The sequence below is a fragment of the Ursus americanus genome, chromosome 6 (assembly GCF_024610735.1).
Source record: "Ursus americanus isolate L20-20 chromosome 6, mUrsAme1.1.p, whole genome shotgun sequence".
Taxonomy (NCBI): Eukaryota; Metazoa; Chordata; class Mammalia; order Carnivora; family Ursidae; genus Ursus; species Ursus americanus.
This window is the reverse complement of record NC_142132.1, coordinates 42388637-42411215: the sequence shown is the minus strand read 5'-3', so window position 1 is coordinate 42411215 and position 22579 is coordinate 42388637. Positions and strand designations below refer to the sequence as shown.

Below are 22579 nucleotides of genomic sequence, written 5' to 3'. Positions count from 1 at the left end.
GAGAAGTAAGAGAAAAACCAGGAGAATACTGTCTCATGGAAGCTAAAGGCAGAGTGCTTCAAGAAGCAGGCAGTGATCACTGGAGCCAAAAGATGCTGAGTGTTCAAGAAGATAGCATACAGAAATACCTCTATTCAGTAGAGCTACTTAGAGGTGAAATTATGTGAACCAAAGCCACATAGGAATGGTTGAGGAGTAGATAGGACATAAAGAAATAAGGTTATTTTCTTTTGAGAAATTCAATAAAGGAAAAAGGGAGCCAGAGCAAGAGCTGGAGGAAAAGTGCAACCAAGATTTGTCTTGTATTTAGTGGAAAGGGCACGAGCACAATTAAAATCTAATAGAAAAATCTACTTAACAGGAGAAATCAATGTATAAGAGAAAGGAAAAACAATCTATTTTTCAATGCTCCTGGGGAAGCAGGAGTGGATGGGATCTAGTGTTCAGTAGAGATTTGGTCTTGGCTCCAAAGTGGGAAGTCTCCTCTGCTATAACAAGAAAAAACAAAAGGGAGAGCTGTTCAGAGGGAGATGTAGATCATTTTATACGTTTGTAGTTTGGAAGACAAGGGAATTCTTTTTTGGTAGTATCTAGTTAGTTTCTTTTTTTTCTTCTGCAAAGTGGACATGGAGTAAAATCGGTTGAGCAAGAACTTCTTCTTCAAGGAAGATGGAGTAGACATACTTTCCCCTATTTCTCCCTCTAAATTGTATTCAAACACTACATATAAAGCAAATAGAAGAAGTTCTGAAGTATGAGGAGAAGGTAGCAGACTGGGCATTGGGATGAGAAGGAACAACATAGTAGTGAATTCCCTGGGTTTTCTTTTCATCTTACACATTCCAGACTTGTTGCTGAAGAAGCCTGCAACCTAGACACAAATAAGAAGAGACAAAATAATAATAATAATAATAATAATAATAATAATAATAATAATAACATAGCTTCAACAATAGCCTGCTCTTTCTAGCCAAAGGACCAGGAAGTAGATAGCTTAGCAAGACAGAAAACTATAGACAATAACTGCTCTTCTATAGTAAAACAAAAACCAACAACAACGACAACCCTCAAAACCATGGGTTCACCTCAACCCATGCCAGCAAAAGTCAAATGAGGATTCTAGACTTCTATCCTGTCAGGTTATCTTTGATTGTTGAGAGGGACATATCGGAATCTACAACTTGATTAAAAACATTCTACAAAAAAAATCTACATCTAACATCACACTTAACCATGAAAGAATGAATCAGGAACAAAACATCTTATTTAACATAATCCTGGGTGTTCTAGCCATGACAAGAAAAGGAAATAAAGGACATACGGATTGGAAAGGAAGAAATAAAACTATCTCTATACAGAAAATTTCAAGAAATCTACAAAAAACCTTCTTAGAACTGATACATGAGTCCAGCAAGGTTGCAGGATACAAAATAAACATACAAAAAAAGCATTTTCATGTATAATAGCAATGAACAAATGTACCACAATTTGAAATATAGTACCGTTTATTTTAGACATAAGACAATTCAGCGTAAGTATAATAAAATACGTATAGGGCTTCATGCTAAAAAAAACTACAAAATGTTCACGAAATCACAGAAGATCTAAATAAAGGAAGATACATACCACGTTCATAGGTCGGAAATCGATATAGTAAAGATGTCAATTCTCCCCAGATTGATATACAAGTTTAATGCAATTACTATAACATTCACAGCAAGAGTTTTGTGTATGAACAAGATTGTTCTTTTTTTTTTTTTTTCAATTATTTATTTTGAGAGAGAGCGAGCGAGAGAGCACACAAGCTGGGGGGAGGTGCAGAGGGAGAAGGAGAAGCAGACTCCCTGCTGAGCAGGGTGCCTCACAGGGGCTTGATCCCAGGACCCTGGGATCATGACCCAAGCCCAAATTGGGACGCTTAACTGACTGAACCACCCAGGTACCCCTGGACAAGAATGTTCTAAATGCAATGGAAAGGGAAAGAACTGGAATACCAAAATAATTTTGAAAAAGAATAATGGGTAATAAATCTGTTTGATTTCAAGACTTAACATATAGCTACAGTAAGCAAGATGGCGTGGTATTAATGGAGGGATACACATACAGATCAGTGGGACAGAACAGAGAACCCAGAAATCACTTACATAAATACGCCCAACTAGATTTTGACAAAAGAGTAGAAGTCAGTCAATAGAGGAAAGGTAGCTTTTTTAACAAATGGTGATGGAACAAGTGGGCAACCTCTGGCAAAAAAACTGAAACTCAACCCAAGTTTTATACCCTATACAGAAAGTAAGTAAAAATGGATCACAAACTTAAATGTAAAATATAAAACTATAAAACAACTCATTAAAAAGAGAAAATCTTTGAGACCTAAGGCCAGGCAAAGAGCATTTAAACTTGATATCAAAGCACTATCCATAAAAGGAAAAACTGATAAATTAGACTCCAACAAAATTTAAAATGTTTGCCATGAAAAAACAAGCCACAGGCTGGAAGTAAATATTTGCAAATCTGTTGGTTCAAAAACCTTCTTGGGACGCTTTCCAGGTGAAATCTGTCACTGGACCCCTTACGTGAAGGGCAGGGAGAGACCGAAGAAAGAGACAGGCCACTCCAGGTTCGTAAGTGGCAGTTTTAAATAAAGGGAACTTACCTAGGACGCTGGTCTTGGGCTGCAGCAAGACTAATGAATCCTCTCCCTGCCCTCCAGAACCTCAGAGTTTATAGAGAGGCCTTAATTGGGTTCAGTCTTGTATACTTTGCAGGTGTTCTCAATACCACATCACTATCTCAAGCCTATGTTCTTGGAGCAGCCTCTGGCAGTGGGAAAGGTAAGCAGAACCCATAGCCCAAGGACAGGGGATGAATGAGGGGGCCTCCAAGAGCCCAGGTCCAGCTCACAAGTCACGTGGCACTCATGTCTTTTCAATAACCTCTCCCAATAAAACCACATATCTGACTAATGACTAGTACCTAGAATATATAAAGAACTCTCAAAACTAAACAGTAAGATAATCTAATTAGAAAACAAGCAAAAGACACAAAGAGATATTTCACTGAAGAGAATATTCAGATGGCAAAAAAAAAAAAGATGTTTAGTATAACTGGCCATTAGGGAAATAAAAATGAAATTCACCATGAGCTATCATACAAACCTATCCCAACGACTAAAATAAAAAATAATGACAATACCAAGTGCTAGAGAGGCTGTGGAGAAACTGGATCACCACCATAGTGATGGTGGGAATGTAAAATGGTGCAGTGACTCTGGAAAGCAATGTGGCAGTTTCTTGTAAAACCAACGTGTAACCACTATAGCAATTGTAATCCAGCAATTGCACTCCTGGATTTTTATTCCACAAAAATGAATATTTATGTTCACATTAAACCTGTGCATGTATGTCTGTAGCAGGTTTATTTGTAATAGGCAAAACCTGGAAACACCCAAAATGTCCTTCAGTGGGTGAATGGTTTAAATAATAGTGGTATATCCATATCATGAAATATTACTCAGCAATCAAAAAAATCAAACTATTAATACACATAACAACTTGGAAGAATCTTCAGAGAATTATCCTGAGTGATAAAGGCCAATTCCCAAAAGTTATATACTGCATGATTCCACATATGTAATATTCTTCACAAAATTATGGCAATGAAAAATGGATTCGTGGTTGCCAGGAGTTAAGGAGCGGCACAAGGAAATGGGTGTGGCTGTAAAAACTAAAATGAAGATGTGACGGTAATGACATTCTCTATCCTGCCTAGATATCCATGTCCGTGCGGATACTATGCTATAGTTTTGCAAGACATTACCGTTAGAGAAAGCTGACCAAAGGGTACCTTGGATTTCTCCGTATTCTTTTTTACAACTATGTATGAATCTGTAATTATCTTTTATTTTTTTTTAAAGATTTATTTATTTATTTGAGGGAAAGGGGGAGAGAGAGAGAGGGAGGGGAGGGGCAGAGGGAGAGATTGTCCAAGCAGACTCCCACTGAGCGGGGAGGCGGATGTGGGGCTCCATCTCAAGAGCCATGAGATCAGGACCCGAGCCGAAACTAAGAGTCTGGTGCTTAACCAACTGAACCACTCAGATGCCTCTATCTTAAAAAAAAAACTTTAAGCTTAGTTTAAAAAATGTTGAGTGAGGGAGAAAGGCCACATTCCTGCATTTTAAAAATATGAACAGTTTCTGGAGGAAAGTGAAGATTCAATTGGCCAGAAAGTCCTGGTAGAACTTCTAGGTCTCTTTGAGACTGGCGATCATGCATTTATAATGACAGCAATCTGCTCAGCTGTGTTGCTTTCACCACCTGTGCTCCACTGTCTGCGTGTGGAAATAGAGAAAGCAGGTGGTTGGGTTTATTCAGGATACACGTGTCACCCAACAGGTGTCGCAACAACAAGAAAGGAAGAACTTTCCTGAAATCTATCTCTGTCCTTTCCACGCTCACTGCTGCTGCCTCTGCTCAAATCATGATCCCACTCTCTGAGCTCTGGCCAGCACCCCCTCACTATCCCTACTGCCACCCTTTTCACCATCCCACCACTTGATCCGCTGCTAGAGAGCCTTAGGAAAAAGGAAACTGACGCAGGTTTTGTCCTGCTTAAAACCCCCTGGTAGTTCGCCGATACCTGGGGAATACTTTATGGGAAGTGCAAACTAGGCTTTAGCCCTTTGGAGTTTACACCCCACTTCCTCTTCCAGGCCCTGCCCACCGGTTACCAGGTACACAGAACTCCTCCGGCATCCCCAAGCTCCTCCCTCAGCCACTTCCTCACCTGCCTTGTTATTTAGACAGTCTGCCCTTCAAATGTTTGGGTGTTGAAGAAACAAAGCCTCTTGCAACTATGTCCCCGCAGGCCCTGATATGTAAGTCCATTGTATTAGTCAGGGTTCTCCAGAGACACAGAAATAGGGTGTCTATGCATGTGGGTGTGGGTGCGTGTACACAGAAAGAAAGAGAGATTTATTTTAAGGAATTGGCTCAAGCATTTATGGAGGAGGCTGGCAAGTATGAAATCTACAGGATACACTAGCAGGTTGGAGATCCAGAAGAGCCGACGTTGTAACTCGAGTATGCAGGCAGAAGGGAGGCAGATTCCTTCTTCCCCGGGGATCTCAACTGATTAGATAAGGCCTATTCTCATTATGGAAGGTAACTGCTTTACTCAAAGTTTATTGATTTAAGTGTTGATCTGTTCTAAAACATACCTTCACAATGACATCTAGACCATGACCAAATAGCTGGGAGCTGTGGCCTGGCCAAGTTGACATATGAAACTAACAAACACATCCATGGTAGCTAGAGTAACCAGATAATTTGTCCTTCTAATTGAAGCTATTAGTAACTTCTGGAACAATAGGCATAATCTAGGACTGTCTCTGGCAGACCAGGATGCAAGGTCATTCCCATTACAGTATGCTTTGATATCTCCACAGGAGTTTCTCTGCATCTCTGCATCCCCAGAAGAAGCTGATCCCCTGCACGTTGTTGTGTTTGATAAATGTTGACCACCTCTCTTGGTCCATCCTGGTTTTCGTTTATCTCTGTGGTTGGTCCTCACCATGCAGTCCATTCAGGTACACTCTCCCCATCCATCTGAGATCTCCCAGGCCCATAGAGCAAAGAATAGATTCTGCTAAGACACATGTGAAATGCCTCCAATGGAATATTATTTAAAAACAAGGAGAGAAGACATAATTATCCCAACCTAAGCAGACTCAGGTCATGTGCTCAGGTTCGAGGACAGCTGCCATTGGGCTGATGGCCTCTATACTCAGGCCCCTGCTCTGCTGGTCTGAGTATTGTACTGAGTCTCTCAGACCTTTAAGGTGGGGTCCCTGTGTCTTGTTTTGGTGTTACTGCTAGGCTTGCCCAGTCCTTAGAATGTTCTAGCTGCTCTTTCCCTAGTTTCCAGTTTCTTTGTAAGGGGATTCCCCACAACTAAGAATATTTGAAGAATCCAAGTTAAAAATGGGCAAAAAACTTAGACATCTCACCGAAGGAGGTAGATAGCAAATAAGCATATGAAAAGATGTGCCATATCATATGTCATCGGGGGATTGCAAATTAAAACAAGATACTACTACACACCTTTTGGAATTGCCCAAATGCAAAACGCTAGTGTATCTTGGTATAAGGAGCTAGTAACCACTGATATTTCAACCTAAAAGAATTGAAAATTCATGTTCACACAAAAACCTGCACACAGATGTTCATAGCAATTTTATTCATAATTACCAAAACAAACACAGTCCTTCAATGGGTGAATGTGTAGATAAACTGTGGAATATCCAGGCAACAGAATAGTATTCAGTGCTAGAAAGAAATGCGCTATCAGATCTTAAAAAGACATTGAGAAAACTTACATGCTTATTACTGTAGAATTACAACTATATAGCATTCTGGAAAAGGCAAAACTATGAAGACAATGAAATGATCAGTGTTGCCAAGGGTGAGGGGGAAGCGGAGGTGAAGAGCGGGAGCATAGATTTTGAGGGCAGTGCAACTACTGTGTATGAAACTTTAGTGGTGGATACGTGTTATTATATGTTTGTTAAACCGTAGAATGTGATCAACCTTGTTGCAAGCAATGGACTTTGGGTGATAGGATGTCTCGATGTATATTCATCGATTATAGCAAAAATACTGCTCTAGTGTGGAGTGCTGATAGTGGAGAAGGCTGTGCATGTGTGGGAACAGTGAATATGTGGGAACTCTAATTTCCACTCCACTTGGCTGTGAACCTAAAAGTAGTCTAAAAATAAAGCCTATAAAAATAGTAATACTCTAATAAGGATGTATATGTATATATGTGAAAGGTGTTAAAAGTTTTTAAAAACATAGAACAAAAAAAACCACATTAAAAACATAAAAATATAAATAATAAAATCAGACCCATAGGTGATCTAGGATTTAGACAAAGAAAAAAAATGTGATCAGTGTTTAAGAATAGTTAGACTGGAGAAGGTAGTTAAAAAAAAAAAAAAGAATGGAAAATGCTGCAAAAAAAGCCTAGAAGACCTATACAGTATGATTTTTAAAAATAAGTAAATAAAAGTTCGAATACATATAGAGCCACAGTCAGAAAAGAGTGGTTGAAATTTTACCAAAACTGATGAATGACAATAGCTCATAAATTCAAAAACCTCTAAAACACCAAGCATAAGAAATTTATTAAAAACCACACCTAAGAACATCATAGTAACATTGCTAAAAAGCCAAACACAAACCAAAATCCTAAAAGCAGCCAGAAAAGAAGACATATTATGTTCAAAGAAAAACAACAGGTAATGAGAACTGACCTCAGCAGAAACTCTGGAAGCCAGAGGAGGACAAAGGAGTGATATTTTTAAGGTGTTGAGAGAAAATAAGAACTGACCTAGAATTCTGTAGCCAGTGAAAACATCCCCTAAAAAGAAAAATAAAATAAAGATGGATTTCTAGGCTTCTCCCAAAAAAAAGGGGGTTGGTAGTTGTCATCAACAGACCAACATGTAAAGAAATCCTTAAGATAATTCTTGAGGTAGAAAAAAAATTTTCAGAAAGAAGAGACACAGCAAAGATAAATATATTGATAAACCCAAGTGATTCCTGACTGTATATAGCAATGATTACATCTCATCTTGTTGAAAAAATATGGAGAAATAAAATAATAAAATATGGGAAATAAAGTGATAAATGAATTTAAAGTGTGTTTAAGGTCCTGCCCTTGTCTTGGGCATAGTAAAAATACTATTTCCATTTTTAGGGTATTTCCTTTAAGAGGTTGGAGAATATAAGCATGCATAACTGACAAATTAACAGAGATACGATATTGAATAACAAAGCTTATTTTAACTACAAAGAAGGCAAAAAAAGGGATATAATTAGCCTAAACACAAATAGAAAAAGTAGTAAGGTTATAGATCTAACCCAAATACATCATCGATTACACTGAATGTGAATGGACTAATCACTTCAGTTAAGGATCTAAGAAACTGTAATAAATTAAACATGCACACACACACGTACACTGAACTTCTATCTGCTTACAAATGCCAGACCCGAAGTACAAGAACACAGAAAAGTTGAAAGTAAGGAATGGAAAGGTGTCGATTTTCTTCAGCTTTGTTTTTGGATTCGAGGCAGTCTCAGTTAAAGTCTCAAGACGATTTCTGCGGAAATGGGATGTTGATTCTAAAATTCATGTGTGAATGCATAGGACGTGCTTACACTACCAGATATCAAGACTGACCACAAAGCCACGGTAACTAAGACAGACCGGTATCACTACCAGATGGACATTCGGGCCAACAGAGCAGAATATGAAAAGGGGTCAACCCATTTGATTTAAGATAAATGTGATGGCAAAGGGACTTTTTTTCCCCTATGGATGGTGCTGGAATAATCAAAGATCTGTATTTTTGAAAATGTTTTTAACCTCTATTTCACATCATACTCAAAAATCAACTCCAGGAGGGGTATAGAAATGAGAAAGTCAAAACAAAGGGCAACCAAGAAAAACAAAGAACACAGAGAATACCTCCCTGGCCTGCCTTAGGCAAAAGCTTTCATTGAGGATAAGGGAAAAGTTGATTCGTGAATCTACATTTCATTGAAGAATTTCTGTTCAGAAGATCCCAGAAAGGGAGTGAGAAGGCAAAGCCAAGGTGTGGAAGAGACACATTTCACGAAGGCATCCGTAAGGGCTCAATCTCATTACTCATCAGGAAATGCGAGTTAAAGCCACAAGTAGGTATACGGCATTCCCGCTGGAAGAGCTGAAATTAAAATATCTGACAGCACTGGTAACAGCAAGGGTGTGGGACAATCGCAACTCCCAAACACCATAAAGTACATAAATCACTACTCCTGTTTCTGAAAACTTCTTAGCAGCGTCTACCTAAGGTCTCACAGATGCATACCCACGGCCCAGCACTCCAACGGAAATCATACATCAATTCACCCCAAATCATGTACAAAAAACGTTCATAGGAACACAATTTGTAATAATTCAAAATGAAAACAAACCAAAAGTCTGTTAGCAGTGTCGTACATACATTGTGAGGTTCACACAGTGAAATCCTCAACGGCAATGAAATGAACCTCACGTAGACGTGTCTAAAGCCAATGTTGAACGAAAAAGAGCCAGACCAGAAACGATCATTGCTTCTACGTACCTGTATTTCAAATGTATATGAAATTAATCAGTGGTTCTAGAACGCATGGTCATGGTTACCTTTGGGGCTCTGGAGGTTTCGGTCAGGAAGGTGATAATGTTCTCATTCTTATTTTGGTTGGTGGGTACACAGAAGCACTCTCACCTCATTGAAATGAATCGACCTATAAGTGATGATTTGTGCATTTTTCTGCGTGTGTTTTATGATTTTGTAAAGAAAGTATATTTGAAAATTGTGGCCTCATCGTCAAGTCCTTTGCAACGCCGTTTCCTACACTAATCGTGGTCGCCATCGATTGAACACTTGGGCTGAGCCAGCCACTGATGCTGGCACGAGGGGCTTTATTCCAAGTTTTCTTATTTCATCCTTTGAGATAGAACTGCGGCCCGCATTGTATCGATTTCAAAGATGTGGAAGCTGATGTTCAGAGGGGTTAAGTGACTTACTCATGGTCATATAGCCAGAAAGTAGTAGAACCTGACTTCAAAAGCACACCTTTCTGAGTCCAACACACTACCTTTTTATTCTTTGGGGATCCATTCAGAAGACTGGCCAACAACCAAGTTAGTTGTATAGGACGCAGCCACTCTGCCTCCTCAGATGAGTGCTTTCTCTACATGCCTCCTGCTCCGCTCTGCCTACCTTGCCCCACAAGCTCACTGCCCTGGGTGGCTGAGCCCCAGATCCAGGGAAGTGACCCTCTGTCTGATGGTGTCTCACACCTGCATCTCCTGAACACACGGGCCAATCCAGGGTAGAGAGAGCACAAGTTTTATTTAGACTGACGGATGAATTGCATCATCGTGAGCAAACCACTTAATTATTCTGAGTCTCATTTTCCTCATTTGTCAGAAAGAGATTTCTTAATTTTCCAATGTAAGAAATGAATTCATTCCCGAGGGACATGAGAGGCATATAACCCATGTGAATCCCTTTGCTTTCCTCTCTGGACCCTGCTGTATTAAGCAAATACCTTTTATCCCTCCATCTTTGCCACACCTCCAATACCCATTCCCTATCCTTCTCCACGCTGCTCTGTGCCCCAGGTTGGTCAGTGCGAGCTGCCTCAATGGGTTCCCTGTCCTCTGCTCTTGTGATTGGCAGGAGATTGGAGGGAGGGTGGCATAGAGTTCAGAGGCTGGGCTCCCCCAGCACGCTCCTTATGGGATCACCATCAATGGCTCATTCCCTGGAAAGGGACAGGCAGCCCTTTCCAACCTTCTCTATGGCAGCGAGAAGACACGCCCCCTTCTACCGTCCTTTCCGGCTCTGAGGGCACAAGCGATGCTGCTGTTTCTGTGCCCAGGCATCTCCACTATCCCGAAGCCTTCCATGACCTGTGGCAAATGTACATCTTTCTGAATAGTCCCTCTCCCCCCAATCCCTCCGTCTCACTGTGCCCTCTCTCACTGGGCCGGCAGGATCCATGTTGATCGAGCCACCTGCTCTGTCATTTACCTCCCAAATGTGAAAAGCATCTTCTCCACGACACAACTTAGCTTGTCCAGACCACAAGGTGCTGACTGAGGACAACATGGCTACTGTGAGCTTCAGACCGAAGAAAGTGGCAGAAGCTAAAAAGAGGCACAGAATAAAAGTAAAATTATCTCAGCACACGTACTTTTGGTTGTTCCAAATTTCTGCATTTGTTTTTTCCCCACAAAATGTGGGGAAGTTGGGTCTTCCCTCGGAAGCAAAAGGCTGTCATGTCTGAGGGCTGAGGCTTGATGGAACATATCTGAGGCTTCATCAGTGCCTAGACCCACTCTGGGGCTTCTCTCGCCCCAGAACCTGCTTCTGCTCTTCTGCGTCTCATCACGAGCACAAGCAGGAAGTCAGGTGCAGGGAGGGCAGGGGCTGAACGGCTCATGACCAAAGCATGAATCTCCAGGATGCCAGGCTGGTTTTCATTGGGTTTCTGGGAACACTCAGAATTATTACCTGAGTGGGTCTCAGGAACAGAGGGGAGGCCTGCCGACACTGTCAGCTCCCTGGGGACAGGACTGGGGGCATTCAGCAAGCATCACAGTGCTAAGGGTGGAAGGGCAAACGCTGTTTCTCGCTGCCCCGGCAGGTAATGCCACCTCCTGCCCCAGCTGGAAGGACATGGACACTTTGGAGGCCGTGGTTGGCTAACGGAGCCTTGAAGTTGCTGCGGCGAAGTGCGATGCTGTAGGTATGCCGACTGTCTTAGGAGCTGCCGTGTGTGAGAGGATATTTGTGTAGGCACCTTACCTGCATCATCACTGATCCTCACCACAGCTCAGGACTCCGGACTCACTATGGGTGAGGGGACACAATGGCGGTCTGGAGGTGATAGCAGTGGGACTAGGGATACCCGTCTGGTGAGTGACAAAAATCAGATTTTAGGGATACCTGGGTGGCTCAGTCAGTTTAGCGTCTGCCTTTGGCTCAGGTCATGATCTTGGGGTCCTGGAATCGAGCCCCGCATCAGGCTCCCTCCTCAGCGGGGAGTCTGCTTCTCCCTCTCCCTCTCCCCCTACCCCGCTCATCTCTCTCTCTCTAATAAATTAAACAAAATCTTAAAAAAAAAAAAAACAGATTTTAAGCCAAATCTGCCTACTCCCCAGTTTGCACCTATTGTATAAACATGAGACCACACATTTGGCTCTACCTTAGTGCAGAAGAAAGTAATTTGACCTCCACGAAGCAAAGGTAAGTAAGTATGGCCTTGCTTGTCAGGAGCCAGTGCTGGCCTCTGGGATCTGTGTATGTTTCACAAGAGGCTCAGGTGTTGGAAGAGGGGAGCTTATGAACTGGGGAAACTTCCCTCTCTGGGTCACAGAGAACACTTGCTCATCACTTCGGATCTTAGATCACACAGCTGGAAAACCCGGAACCAAAATGTAAACTGAGCTTCCCTTATTTTATTGACTCTCAGCATTTGTCTAGCTTGGGGTCTAGGAGACCGCAATCCCTTCTTCCCGAGCCTGCCACCCCAGGAGCCAGACCCAGGAGAACAAAGCAAGCGCAGACGTACGTTGGCACCACGCGGATGCTTGCTAATACCGGGTCACGAGGAGCAGCTCAGGCTCTGAGCAGACTCCCTCGACATTCTCTCCCTTCTCCACCATGTAAGCATGTCAGTACGCTGCTCTGAGTCTCGTCCTCATTAGCTACCATGGACAATGATATAGGAACAAATGACATGCTACAGGGAAAACCCTGGCACACGGTAAACACTCGACCCCTTCTGGCTTTCGTTATCATTACTAGTTACGAGATTCTCAAACCAGACAGAGATAGAGATCACTGTCATCAATATACGATCGAAGCAGTGAAATTCAAAAAAGGAAAAAAACAACGTGCTCAAGATATCCCAGCCAATACATGCCAGAAGTAGGATTCCAGCCCAGACTTAGCCAGTTGCAATATCCTTGGCCTTGTGGGGCTGCCTTCCTGCCTTTAGGGCAAAAGCATCCGTGGGTTTTCCCTGCATTTTGCAGCTCCCCTGTGTCCTGCCATCGGGACTTTCCTGCCTCAGGGGTTAAACCTGGGTGGGTGGGTGGGGCTCAATTGCAATGTATTTTGCACACTCCCTTCTCTGGCTATTGTTCTGTAATTAGTCCCTCCCTCCCTCAGATAAGCCCTGAAACAGGATTACACCTAAACACTGACATTGACAGAACGGGACACAGGAGCCTGACTCCCAGCTCTTTGGGGCACTGGCTTAGAGCTTTTACAAGAGAATTTTAAGACTATATTGGAAGACATGGGATTTTCTTCCTATATATTCCTATATGGGAGTATAGTGGAAGACGTCCCTGTTCCTGGAAAAAATACATACACATATTCAGCAATACGGCAAGCAGTTTTAAAGATTTTATTTATTTATTTTGGGGTGAGGGGGAGAGAGAGCACGCGGGCGAGTGCATGCCTGAGAGCAGGGGGAGGGACAGAGAGAGAGGGGGAGAACATCTCAAGCAGATTCCCTGCTGAGCCCGGAGCCCTCCGTGGGGCTCCATCTCATGACCCTGAGATCATGACCTGAGCAGAAACCAAGAGTCCGACACTTCACTGACTGAATCTCCCAGGCCCCCCCTTGGCAAGCAATTTTAGAAGGTTCTCAAACACCTCTGAGATCTACCCAGGGACTTCAGGGGAGGCATTCCCGCTCTGCGGGAGAATGCTGAAGTTCTTTAGAACGCTCGTCAGCCCCAGAGCCTCCCTTGGCCTGATGCACAGTTTACCATCTGCAGGAGGAGAGGCTTTGGGGAGAGGCAGGGGGGAGAGAGACCCCGGGAGAAGCGGCCCATCTTGCCATCTTGAGTGAAGCTCGCTGACCTTGATGCCCAGCCTGGCTGAGGGGGGTGTCAGGGGAGCAGCTGCCTGGCCCAGGTGCTCTGATTGAGAATGACCCCGTTAGCCAGGGTAGACACAGCCGCTGCAGGGGTGCAAAAGCAGATACTCACCGCCACGCCCTGAGGCCGCCGGAGGGGAGGCAGTGGACCGGGGGAAGTGGCGGTGCTGGTGCCACTGTGCCTTGGGGTTCCGTGGCTGGGTCATCCGCTCCCTCCGCAGGGAGCACCAGCTGCTGTGACAGGAACATGCGCTCCAGAGGCAGACAGACAAGGAAGTGTGAGTCCCAGCGCTGTCACTTACCAGCGTTGGGACCATGCCTTTGTGAGTCTCATTTTCCCTTCCTATAAATTTTGGCTCACACTTTCTACCTTGCAGGGCTGCTCAGAGGATGAGACGGCGTTTGTACACAAAGGGTATAACACAATCCCCGCAACACTATACTTGATCAAGACACAGCTGCTGATATGAATATGATAATGGGTGTTCTTGTTTGGAAACCATTATGATGCCTTGGGGAATACTCGAGACTTCTTTGCATATTGGGGGATTTGCGTGAAAAATCAGGATTGCAGAGCGAGGGTGTGGTGGCAGGGCATGGTCCACTCTGCACATACCCGGCCAGAGAGAGGCCACTTGGCGGGAGACACGTCTCCCTCCCCAACAGCTGATGGCGCCCCGTCACTTGGCTGAGTGTTGCCTTGAGATCAGGCACTGGGCAGGGCAGCCCTGAAGCAGCCTCTTTCCTCCCCTAGGTTCTTTTTTCCACATCTGACAAGCAGACCTTCCTCTGCTTGCATTGCCCAAGTGCGTGGCTGCGTGCTTCTCAGAAGTTGGCATGCATGTGACTGAGCTAGTGTGCATGGAGGGACCCCAGTGTGTGTGTGTGTGTGTGTGTGTGTGTGTGAGCAGTGCACAGGCGTACATGTGCTCAGGTATACTTATTTTGTGTGTTGAGAAGTCTCAGTGCTGCTGGGTATTTTGTTTTCCTCTGAGCTTGGACACCTGGTTGCCCTGACAACTATAAGCTTGAATGTGCCAGCAACTGAACCCTCCTTGAGACACATTTGCTCGCTCACTCTGGCGCCCCCTCTCCCGGATCCTGGCCATTGGTCATTGCAAATTTCTGGAGCAGGAGCTTTTCTTGCTGTGGAGAGAACCTCTCCTCTCCCTGGGGGCTCAGCACCCAAGGTCAAGTTCAGAGGTGAAAGATTGAAAGCTGGACGGAGGGTCTGACTGATAACACTGACAATTGTCCCTTCCTCCTTTGTAGGAGGTGACTGTTAGCTCACCTGATTTATTTGCAATTTGTGCACTTTTCTAATAACCAACCTCTCTGGCTACATACCATGGGGGAGTGGGGAAGACAATAATTAAAGTTGTTAGCATAGAAAATTGTTACCTATTCGGAGTTTCCTGGTGTGAAGGGTGAGCATATTAAGAATCAAACATGATTTCATTTATTAAAAGCAACTAATGGGGTGAAATAAAATAATGTTTTAGATATAAGGAATGTTACATTAGGAACAGAAACACTCTCTCTTTTATTGTGTCTGTAGCAAGGAAAGGTCAGTTAAGAATTCTTGGAGCTTTTATCTATCTTGTGTTGCCAAAGCCAGGAGCACAAAACAAGGCTTTTGCTGAAGGATAGAGGCTAATTCATGAGCACATACCTACGGGAGTGAATGGTGAGTCCCTCAAGAAAGAGAAATGAAAATGCAGGCAGACACAGGCCCCGTGAGTAAATAACCCCTTTGTCTCAGAAGCATAGGTCCCACGAGGCCCCACATTATCCACCAGACCTCGTCCATCTCTATGATTATTAAAGGAGAAGACATAAGCCAAAGGAACCAACTATCCCTTCCATGCCATCATGGCCGTCAGGCCCAGTGATCTTGTCTTCCTCTGTGTGTCTTTGTTCTCTCAGTGCTTGAGAAGACAAAGTTCAGTATGGAATTAGTTCTACCTTGGCAGGATTTGAGAGGATTTAGAATTTAGGAAGTGGGCAGTTCCTTAAGCAATGCAGCCTTTGGGAGTTCTGTCCAGATCTGTCTATTCAGATAACCTGGGAGCATCTGCCGGGTCTCTGCCTCCCTGCCCCCCAGGCTTTGGCATTTGTATTCAGCATTGGAAACGCCACTCATTGGAGCGGAGCCACAAGAACTAGGGCTAGACACTCTCCTCCCAGTTCCTGGAAGTTGAGATCTTGCTAATGTAAACCAAAGGCCTCAGGTCAGCCCTCTTTGGCCCAAGGCTGACGGTAGAGCTGTTTCTTCCTGGAAGGCCTAGAAGTCAGAGGGGAAAGTTGTGATACACGAGGTGGGGCTGGGGAAGCATGTGAATCTGGCGGTCCAGGGCCCAGGCTGGTGATTCCAGGCAGGTGGATATTCATTGGAGAATGGTACCCACAGAGCCTCTGAGGGTCTGATGCTAAAAAGCCAAGCTGTAGGTCCCCAAAGAATGAGAGCCCCTTAGCCCTAGGCCTAAGGATAGAGAAACAATTCATCTGCAGTCAAAGTGAGTGTAGGGATGAGAGAGGAGACAAAGTCAACTGACACTTAAGAGGTTGTTCACTCCACAGGGCCGTCGGAACATTCAGGATGGCCAAATTCTCCCCTATGAGCTTTCTAGTAACTCACATTATACAGGAAATTGTTAGGTTAACCGAAAATTAGAATTGCTTCTCAGTCTGTCCCTCACATTGCCCCCTGGTTGATATGGGGGACTCTGGACATAGACCAGGTAACGAGGGTGTGCCTCCACCCCCAGGCATGTCTGACACCCACTTGGTCAGAGAAGTTTCCCTCGCAACCACCCATGCCCATGGGACAGAACTCAGCTCATGACCACAGCATGCCTAGGAACAAGCAGATAGCATTTCCTCACCCCAGAGAAGAAGAGGGTAGGGAGCAAAGTCAAGTTTTATTATTAAACAACTTTAATCCAAATGCTGATTATTATTTGCAGTGTCTGAAGGCACAAAATATACCTAAAATGTATGGAATAGTCTAAACAGAGTTATAAATCCAAAGAGCAAAGCATGAAAAAAAGATACATTCTGAGCTGACACAGAAATCCGAGTTGGGAATTTTTTTTTTCTGGAGAACTTACTTGAATATCAATCATTTCCCCTCATGCCAAGGGTAGGAAATTTAAAAAATAACATAAACATGGTGAAGAATAACACCATGAGGTGTTAAGGGATTTTTATTAATATAAGCAGAATACCTTTTCCTCAAAGATGTGTGTGCTCTCTTTCTCACAGGCGCACACACACACACGCACACGCACACACGCACGCGCGCACACACGCACACACACACCTGCCGTTTCTCTCCTCTCCCTGACACCCATTCTAAGCAAAGCCGTCCAACAAGACATCCATGGTGTACCCCAGAAGACAGATCATCTCAGCGAAAAACAGACTTGGGAGTGAGATAAGGCAGTGAGACCAGAATTTGATTAAAAAAATAGATATATATGAAAAACTGACCATCCTGGGCAGGGCCCCCAAAGTGCTGATGGAAAGAAAATGAAGCCTGCCCTCCCTTAGGGAAACCACCGCCCACCCAGGCTTCGCTGTGCGCATGCGCCCGGCTCCTGGCTCTCTAGGCTCTGATTGGAGAAATGTCAATGGATCGCCTCGGTAGCACTAATATCAGGCCATTCTCAGCATCCAGAGATAAATAACATAATTATAAACACTCTTCTCCCCGGGGTGCTTTTAGCTGACTATGTGATGCAGCCGTTCCTTTCTGCTCAATCACGTCAGTCAGGACTTCAGGAGAGAAATCAATCCGGGGCTGGTTATCACCCTCCTAAATACACCTCTGGACTAACTCTACAAGGCTAAAGGAGATGCAGTCAATAGTCTTTGTATTTCTCCATGACCACAGACGGGCTCTCAGCTCCCTGATTACTGCCCAGCCCCAGGAGAGGGGTGGGGGCAGGGAGCCCAGCCGTCTGGGTGCCCCATGTGGGCTGTGTTCACCATCCTGGCAGGTTAGGAGAGCAGAATCACCCTTGTCTTCAGGAGAAGAGCTGAAATGATACGGCTCACATTACTCGAACTGCTCTGCTCCTAGTGGTTCTTTGTCTGGGTCTAGAGTTTAATTGCCCCAGGAAAGACGAGGGAGGCGCGGCAGTCTGGCTGTCCTAGCCTTAAGGAACAGAGCTGCCCAGCAGGTTCGTAGGTTCAGGGATCGTCCTGGGAATCTCAGAGACTCTATGATGCTCCCAGCCCATGCACTGCTATGGGCTGGCTCACTGCTTGAGGGCCTCTGGTCTGGCGAAGGGGGCAAAGCAGGCAGTGAGGACTGGGTCCTGGCTGTTTGGCAGGCTGCCTGCAGAGTTTTAGACCTGGAGACACCCTTTCACTTTTGCTTCCCTGGGGGATGAGTTACATGTCTTCACATCACACCAAATTATGCTGCTCCTTCTCTAGGAGCCAAGGCTCCTTCCTATCCGAACAAACACGTTCCCATTGATCTATTCCCAGCACTTGCCATCACCTAGGGGACTGGGCTGCTCACGGGGTACCTCCCTCCACTTTTCCAACAGAATCCTTTGACCTGAAATTACAGGTCACAAACCCAGGGGATATTCTCCCTCTCCCTGGCCTCACATCTCACCACCTCATTTGGCCCACACACCACACCTAGCATTTCTCTGCTCACACGGACAAGGACAAGCCCACCTCTGCCAAGCCTCCAGAGGCAACGATGGGGCCTGCCTGCCCTTTCCCGTATTCTATCACTTGTGGGTTCTTCTAACTGGGGAAAGAAAGTAAAAAACAAGGCCAATAGTATGACCCTAGAGCATGTCAGCATCAAAGCTCTCAGAGACGGTCACCTCACTGGGGGTGCTTTTCTTGGGCCCACAGCACACGGTGTCATGCGGTGGGTGACCAAGAGGACTGCCCCGTGTTCCGGGAGCCTCCTAAGTCCCAGGCTGACAGGAACAGCTGATCACCCTGTAGCACAGTGGCCCGGGGTCACGCCAGTGCTGGCTCACTGTTGATCTACCCAAGGGGATTAAAGAGGAACAAAGGGCCAGGAGCAGAGGAACGTGGCAGGAAACCATGGGACATGGCAACAAGCAGCATTTGGGGCTCCTCTAAAGGGGATAGCTGCTCATCCTCCCCTCTCCCCCGGCAGGAAGGGGCTCCTATTCTGATCACCCCTCCTGCCTTTAGAAAGGCCCAGGAACAGGGGGCTTCTTTGGCACTTCAGAATGATCACAAGTAATTTGCCTTTTTATTCATATAGAACAAAATTTACAAAGTCATTCATACAGTTTTTGTGGTTTTTTTTTACTGACTTCGAAAATTGGGAATATTCAAAATACACTTTTACCCCACTCCATTCTGTCATTATTTACACATATGTACAAGAAAAATGAAAGAGTCTTTGTGTGTGTGTGTGCATGTGTGTGTGGTTTGTGTTGTTGTTTTCTTGTATTAAAAAGCTCTGCTGGTCGGGTGGGTGGATGGACGGGCGGCAGGGCAGGCGACGCGGTCAGATGGAGGTGCCGTGGGAGGTGTCCAAGGCCTCTGGAAGGACGCCTCCCGGCACAGGCTGGAAGGACATGGGGATGGGGGTCTTGACCGGGCTCTGGCGGAACAGCCCCCCGTTGGGCGACCTGTGTTTGCACTGCATGGAGGGCATGGTGGCGGAGCTGCTCAGGGGCAGCGGCAGGTTGCTGCCCGGCCCTGACGACAGTGTCCGGCTGGTGCCGTGGCTGCTTTGCTCGGGCAGAAAAGTGCTGACCGAGAGCTGCGTGTTCTGGTACTCTCGCGTGGGCTCCAAGGCCTGGCTGGGAGCCAGGCCCCCCATCTCCAGGGCCGAAAGCTCAATGGACGCTGGGGAAATCTGCTTGTGGGCAATGTCTTCATCCATTAGGCTGTTCATGCGCCGGTGGACCTGCTCCAAGTTCACTTCTTTGTCCTGGAGGGAAAGCACAGGAAGGTCAGGCTGAGCCCTAAGATGAGCCATGGCTGGCTTTCCACAAACTCGGGGAGGCCTGGAGACCCCAGGCCTGTTCAGCCTGCTGGACACTGGGTGAGCATCCCCCCAATCCTCCCACCCCCCCCACCTGGATGGCTGGCCCTCCGTTATGTGGGGAACCAGTAGCCCAGGACGCTGCCCCAGGTAGCGGACACCCAGCAAGCAGGCCTTGGCAACACGTGCCTCCCCTCGTCACTCTGCTTAGAACCCCTGTCATACCCGGAGGCAACCCTTGTGAGAAGATGCCTTGAGGAACCGGCAGAGACAAAAGGAGAATAAAGGAGTTCCCACGGGACTAAAAGGAACTGGTCCTCGAGCCCCTAGTGGGCCCCATGTATTTGCCATAGAGTTCGTAATCCTCAGAAAGCCTTGTGTGATCATCCCCATCGTCCACAAGACGAGGCTTGGGTTCAGGAAGGTCAGTGGCCTCCCTGGAATCACAACCCTTGTGATGGGCAGGGGCAGCCTGGGAAGCCTGGAGTAGGAGGTGAAGTCCGGGCTGACCCTGAGATCCCCAGTTCTCCCCGTGCGGAATCTCCAGAGGAGCCAGCAAGCAGGCATATCCCTGTCTCCAAGGCCCACAGGGCTGGTTCCTGGATGAGGAAGATGGTGGGGATGGTGAGGAAGGGGACTTCTCAGGGCTTGGGGGACATTCCTGGTATCAAGAGGATTGAGGCCGCCAAGATGGGTGACCCTCACACTTGACTCTTTCTCATATGGTGAATGGTGGCAAGGAGATGGTTTTGTTTGTGTGCTTGAGAAAGAGAAGAAAACAGAGCAAGTATCATTCCTTTCAAATAATTTGATGTTTTGTCTACAACATCAAAATAAATCAAGGAGGCCAAACTGCTTGGAAGCTCCTAGAAGACAAAGAGGATATACTCTTTTTGCTCAATTCCCCCCAAGGATGTGGGGCACGAGACCAGGTGTCCCTGGAGGAGCCACGCCAGCTCCTTGATGAGGTGTTCAAAGTTTCACTCCTATTTTCCAGCAGTATAAGTGCCAATGTGCCAGGCAAGTTCATGCCTACCGCCATGCTTCCCTGAGGTCAAACTCCTAGAGAAATGCCATGTCAAAGTTCTGCTCTGAGATAGAACACCACAGGCTGTCTAATGGTGACATTAGGAGCCTGTCTTGTAGGGTGGTTAGAAATACCATACAATGTAGAAGCCCTGAATGTGCTTTCAAAAGAAAAAAGAAGGAACCATACAAATCTAAGGGCCATTCCAGTGGCTGCTTTGAGATCCTAGGAGGCTGGTGGGAGAGGATTTTCCCCAGGAAGAGGCCACCCTGAGTAGCTGGCATGAACGTCCCTCTCTTATGGGTGGTTAACCCCCATGGAGTCTCAACCCACATTTCCTCGAGCAAGAAGGTTGCCTCTGCAGTTTACTCCTTGTTCCCAATGCCCCCCGGCGTGGAGAAGGCAGGGCCACTGCTCTCTCCACACCTTTGCTGAGTTCATGACTGGTAGACAGAGGTTGGCTTCTGTGGGACACCTGCCATTTTCCCAGAACTTTTCCCAGAAAAAGAAAACTAACAACACCCACGAGACAATAAAGACCTCATCCCGGGTCAAGAGCAAAGCTGAGAGTAAGAAAGCCAACTGATTTGAGGATGGAAGATACTATGGGACGTGGCCCTGTGTCCCAGATGGAAACATCAGAAATCACTGGCAGACCCCCATGGGCAGAGCCGACACTCCAGGGATCTGTAGCCCCACACAGCAGAGCTAAGCTCACTGATGCTGGGAAACCAGCTCCAAGTTGAGGACACCTCTGGGTGGCAAATGTCATGGGTGACCCCGGAGAAAGTGGCTGGAGAGTACCAGCCTGTATCAGCTCCTCTTTACTTAGCCTGACTAAATGTGATGCAGGCACTGTGTTTCACGGGCTCTTTTAAGTTTGTAAAAAATACAAGACGCCAAATTCAAGTTCTTTTCATTACCTTACAGCATATTGACCCAGCTCGGTGCAACCTTGCCTTTTTCTCTGTGTTTTATCTACTTTGGTTTTGTTCTTGCATACGAAACTATTTTCAATAGTTTTTTTAAACTGTTATATTCATCCCTGGCTGTTTTAAGGCCATCATCCATCAATTACCTCTTCCTAAGAAGACCATGGCCTGTGTGCCTTGGGGAATTCCTTCTTTCTCACCGGATAAGAGTTTGGCAGGTACCCTGCTCACCTGTAGCTAACATGCAGGATCATGACACAAGCAAGGACAATGGGACTGAATCTGAATCCTGAACAAAGAGATAGAAAAGAGTTGACTGTCCTTCCAATCTAGCAGTAAAACTTCAACAAACGTTCTGCTCCATGACCGTCCTCCTATCTCTTGCCTCCCAGCTCTGTGGACAAGCCTGACTCCTGCCCACCCCCATCCTGCTTCTCCAGCCTTCTCGTGGTTGCTGTGTGCCCCAGATAAACTGCTGATACAGCTCTGTCATCTGCATCAGCCGAAGTCCCTGCACAGCTATGTTGGTAAATCTCTGTAGCTATCGGTTATCTTCATTTCAAAATATGGGAAGGACATAAGACAAATATCAGAGATCCTGGAAGCTGGAGAAGTTGAGAGAGAATTTCAGACACTTTTGGAGTTTAATAATATAACCCTCCCTTCTCTTTGCAGACAGCAAAGCTCATAGAAGGTTGGATGAGCCAGGTGTCCCTGTTGACAGAGCCTTCAGTTTCCATCGAGGGAAAACTAATGGCCACTGGACCTGGGATCATGAGAAGAACTGGTTAGTTACACAATCTCATCTTTTCCCCTTTAGATTTTCTTTACAGGGCTTAAGGGTCCTTTGGGGGATGGAAAGAAGTCAAGTTTAGGAGTGGACTAATTTGGAGTGGAAGGCAAGCGTCTTGGTCCCAGCTCTGTTCACTCTGGTGGTTAGAAGAAAGGGTGTGACCCTTTTTCTCAGAAAACTGTTCAGATGCTCCTAATTTTGCTGGAGTGTAGAGAAAAAGAAAGGGGAACTTCCTGCCCAACAAGGCCACAGGGAGGCAGAGAGTCGAGTGTGGGGACCAAGTGTAAGGAGCCCTCTCTATCTAATGCCACAGACACAAAACAGAAGGAGAGCTTT

At 45.7% G+C, this 22579-nt stretch overlaps 1 protein-coding gene across 1 annotated transcript in view; it reads right to left on the bottom strand.

The window, feature by feature from the left end:
- Window positions 1-18725: 18725 nt before the first annotated feature.
- The window catches only part of GRID1 (glutamate ionotropic receptor delta type subunit 1), a 685250-nt gene continuing 681396 nt past the window's right edge, over window positions 18726-22579 (bottom strand). Inside the window, exon 16 of the mRNA XM_045783660.2 lies at window positions 18726-19437. Coding sequence (XP_045639616.2) covers window positions 19009-19437 — 429 coding nt within the window. The 3' untranslated portion in view covers window positions 18726-19008. The remainder of the gene's footprint in view (window positions 19438-22579) is intronic.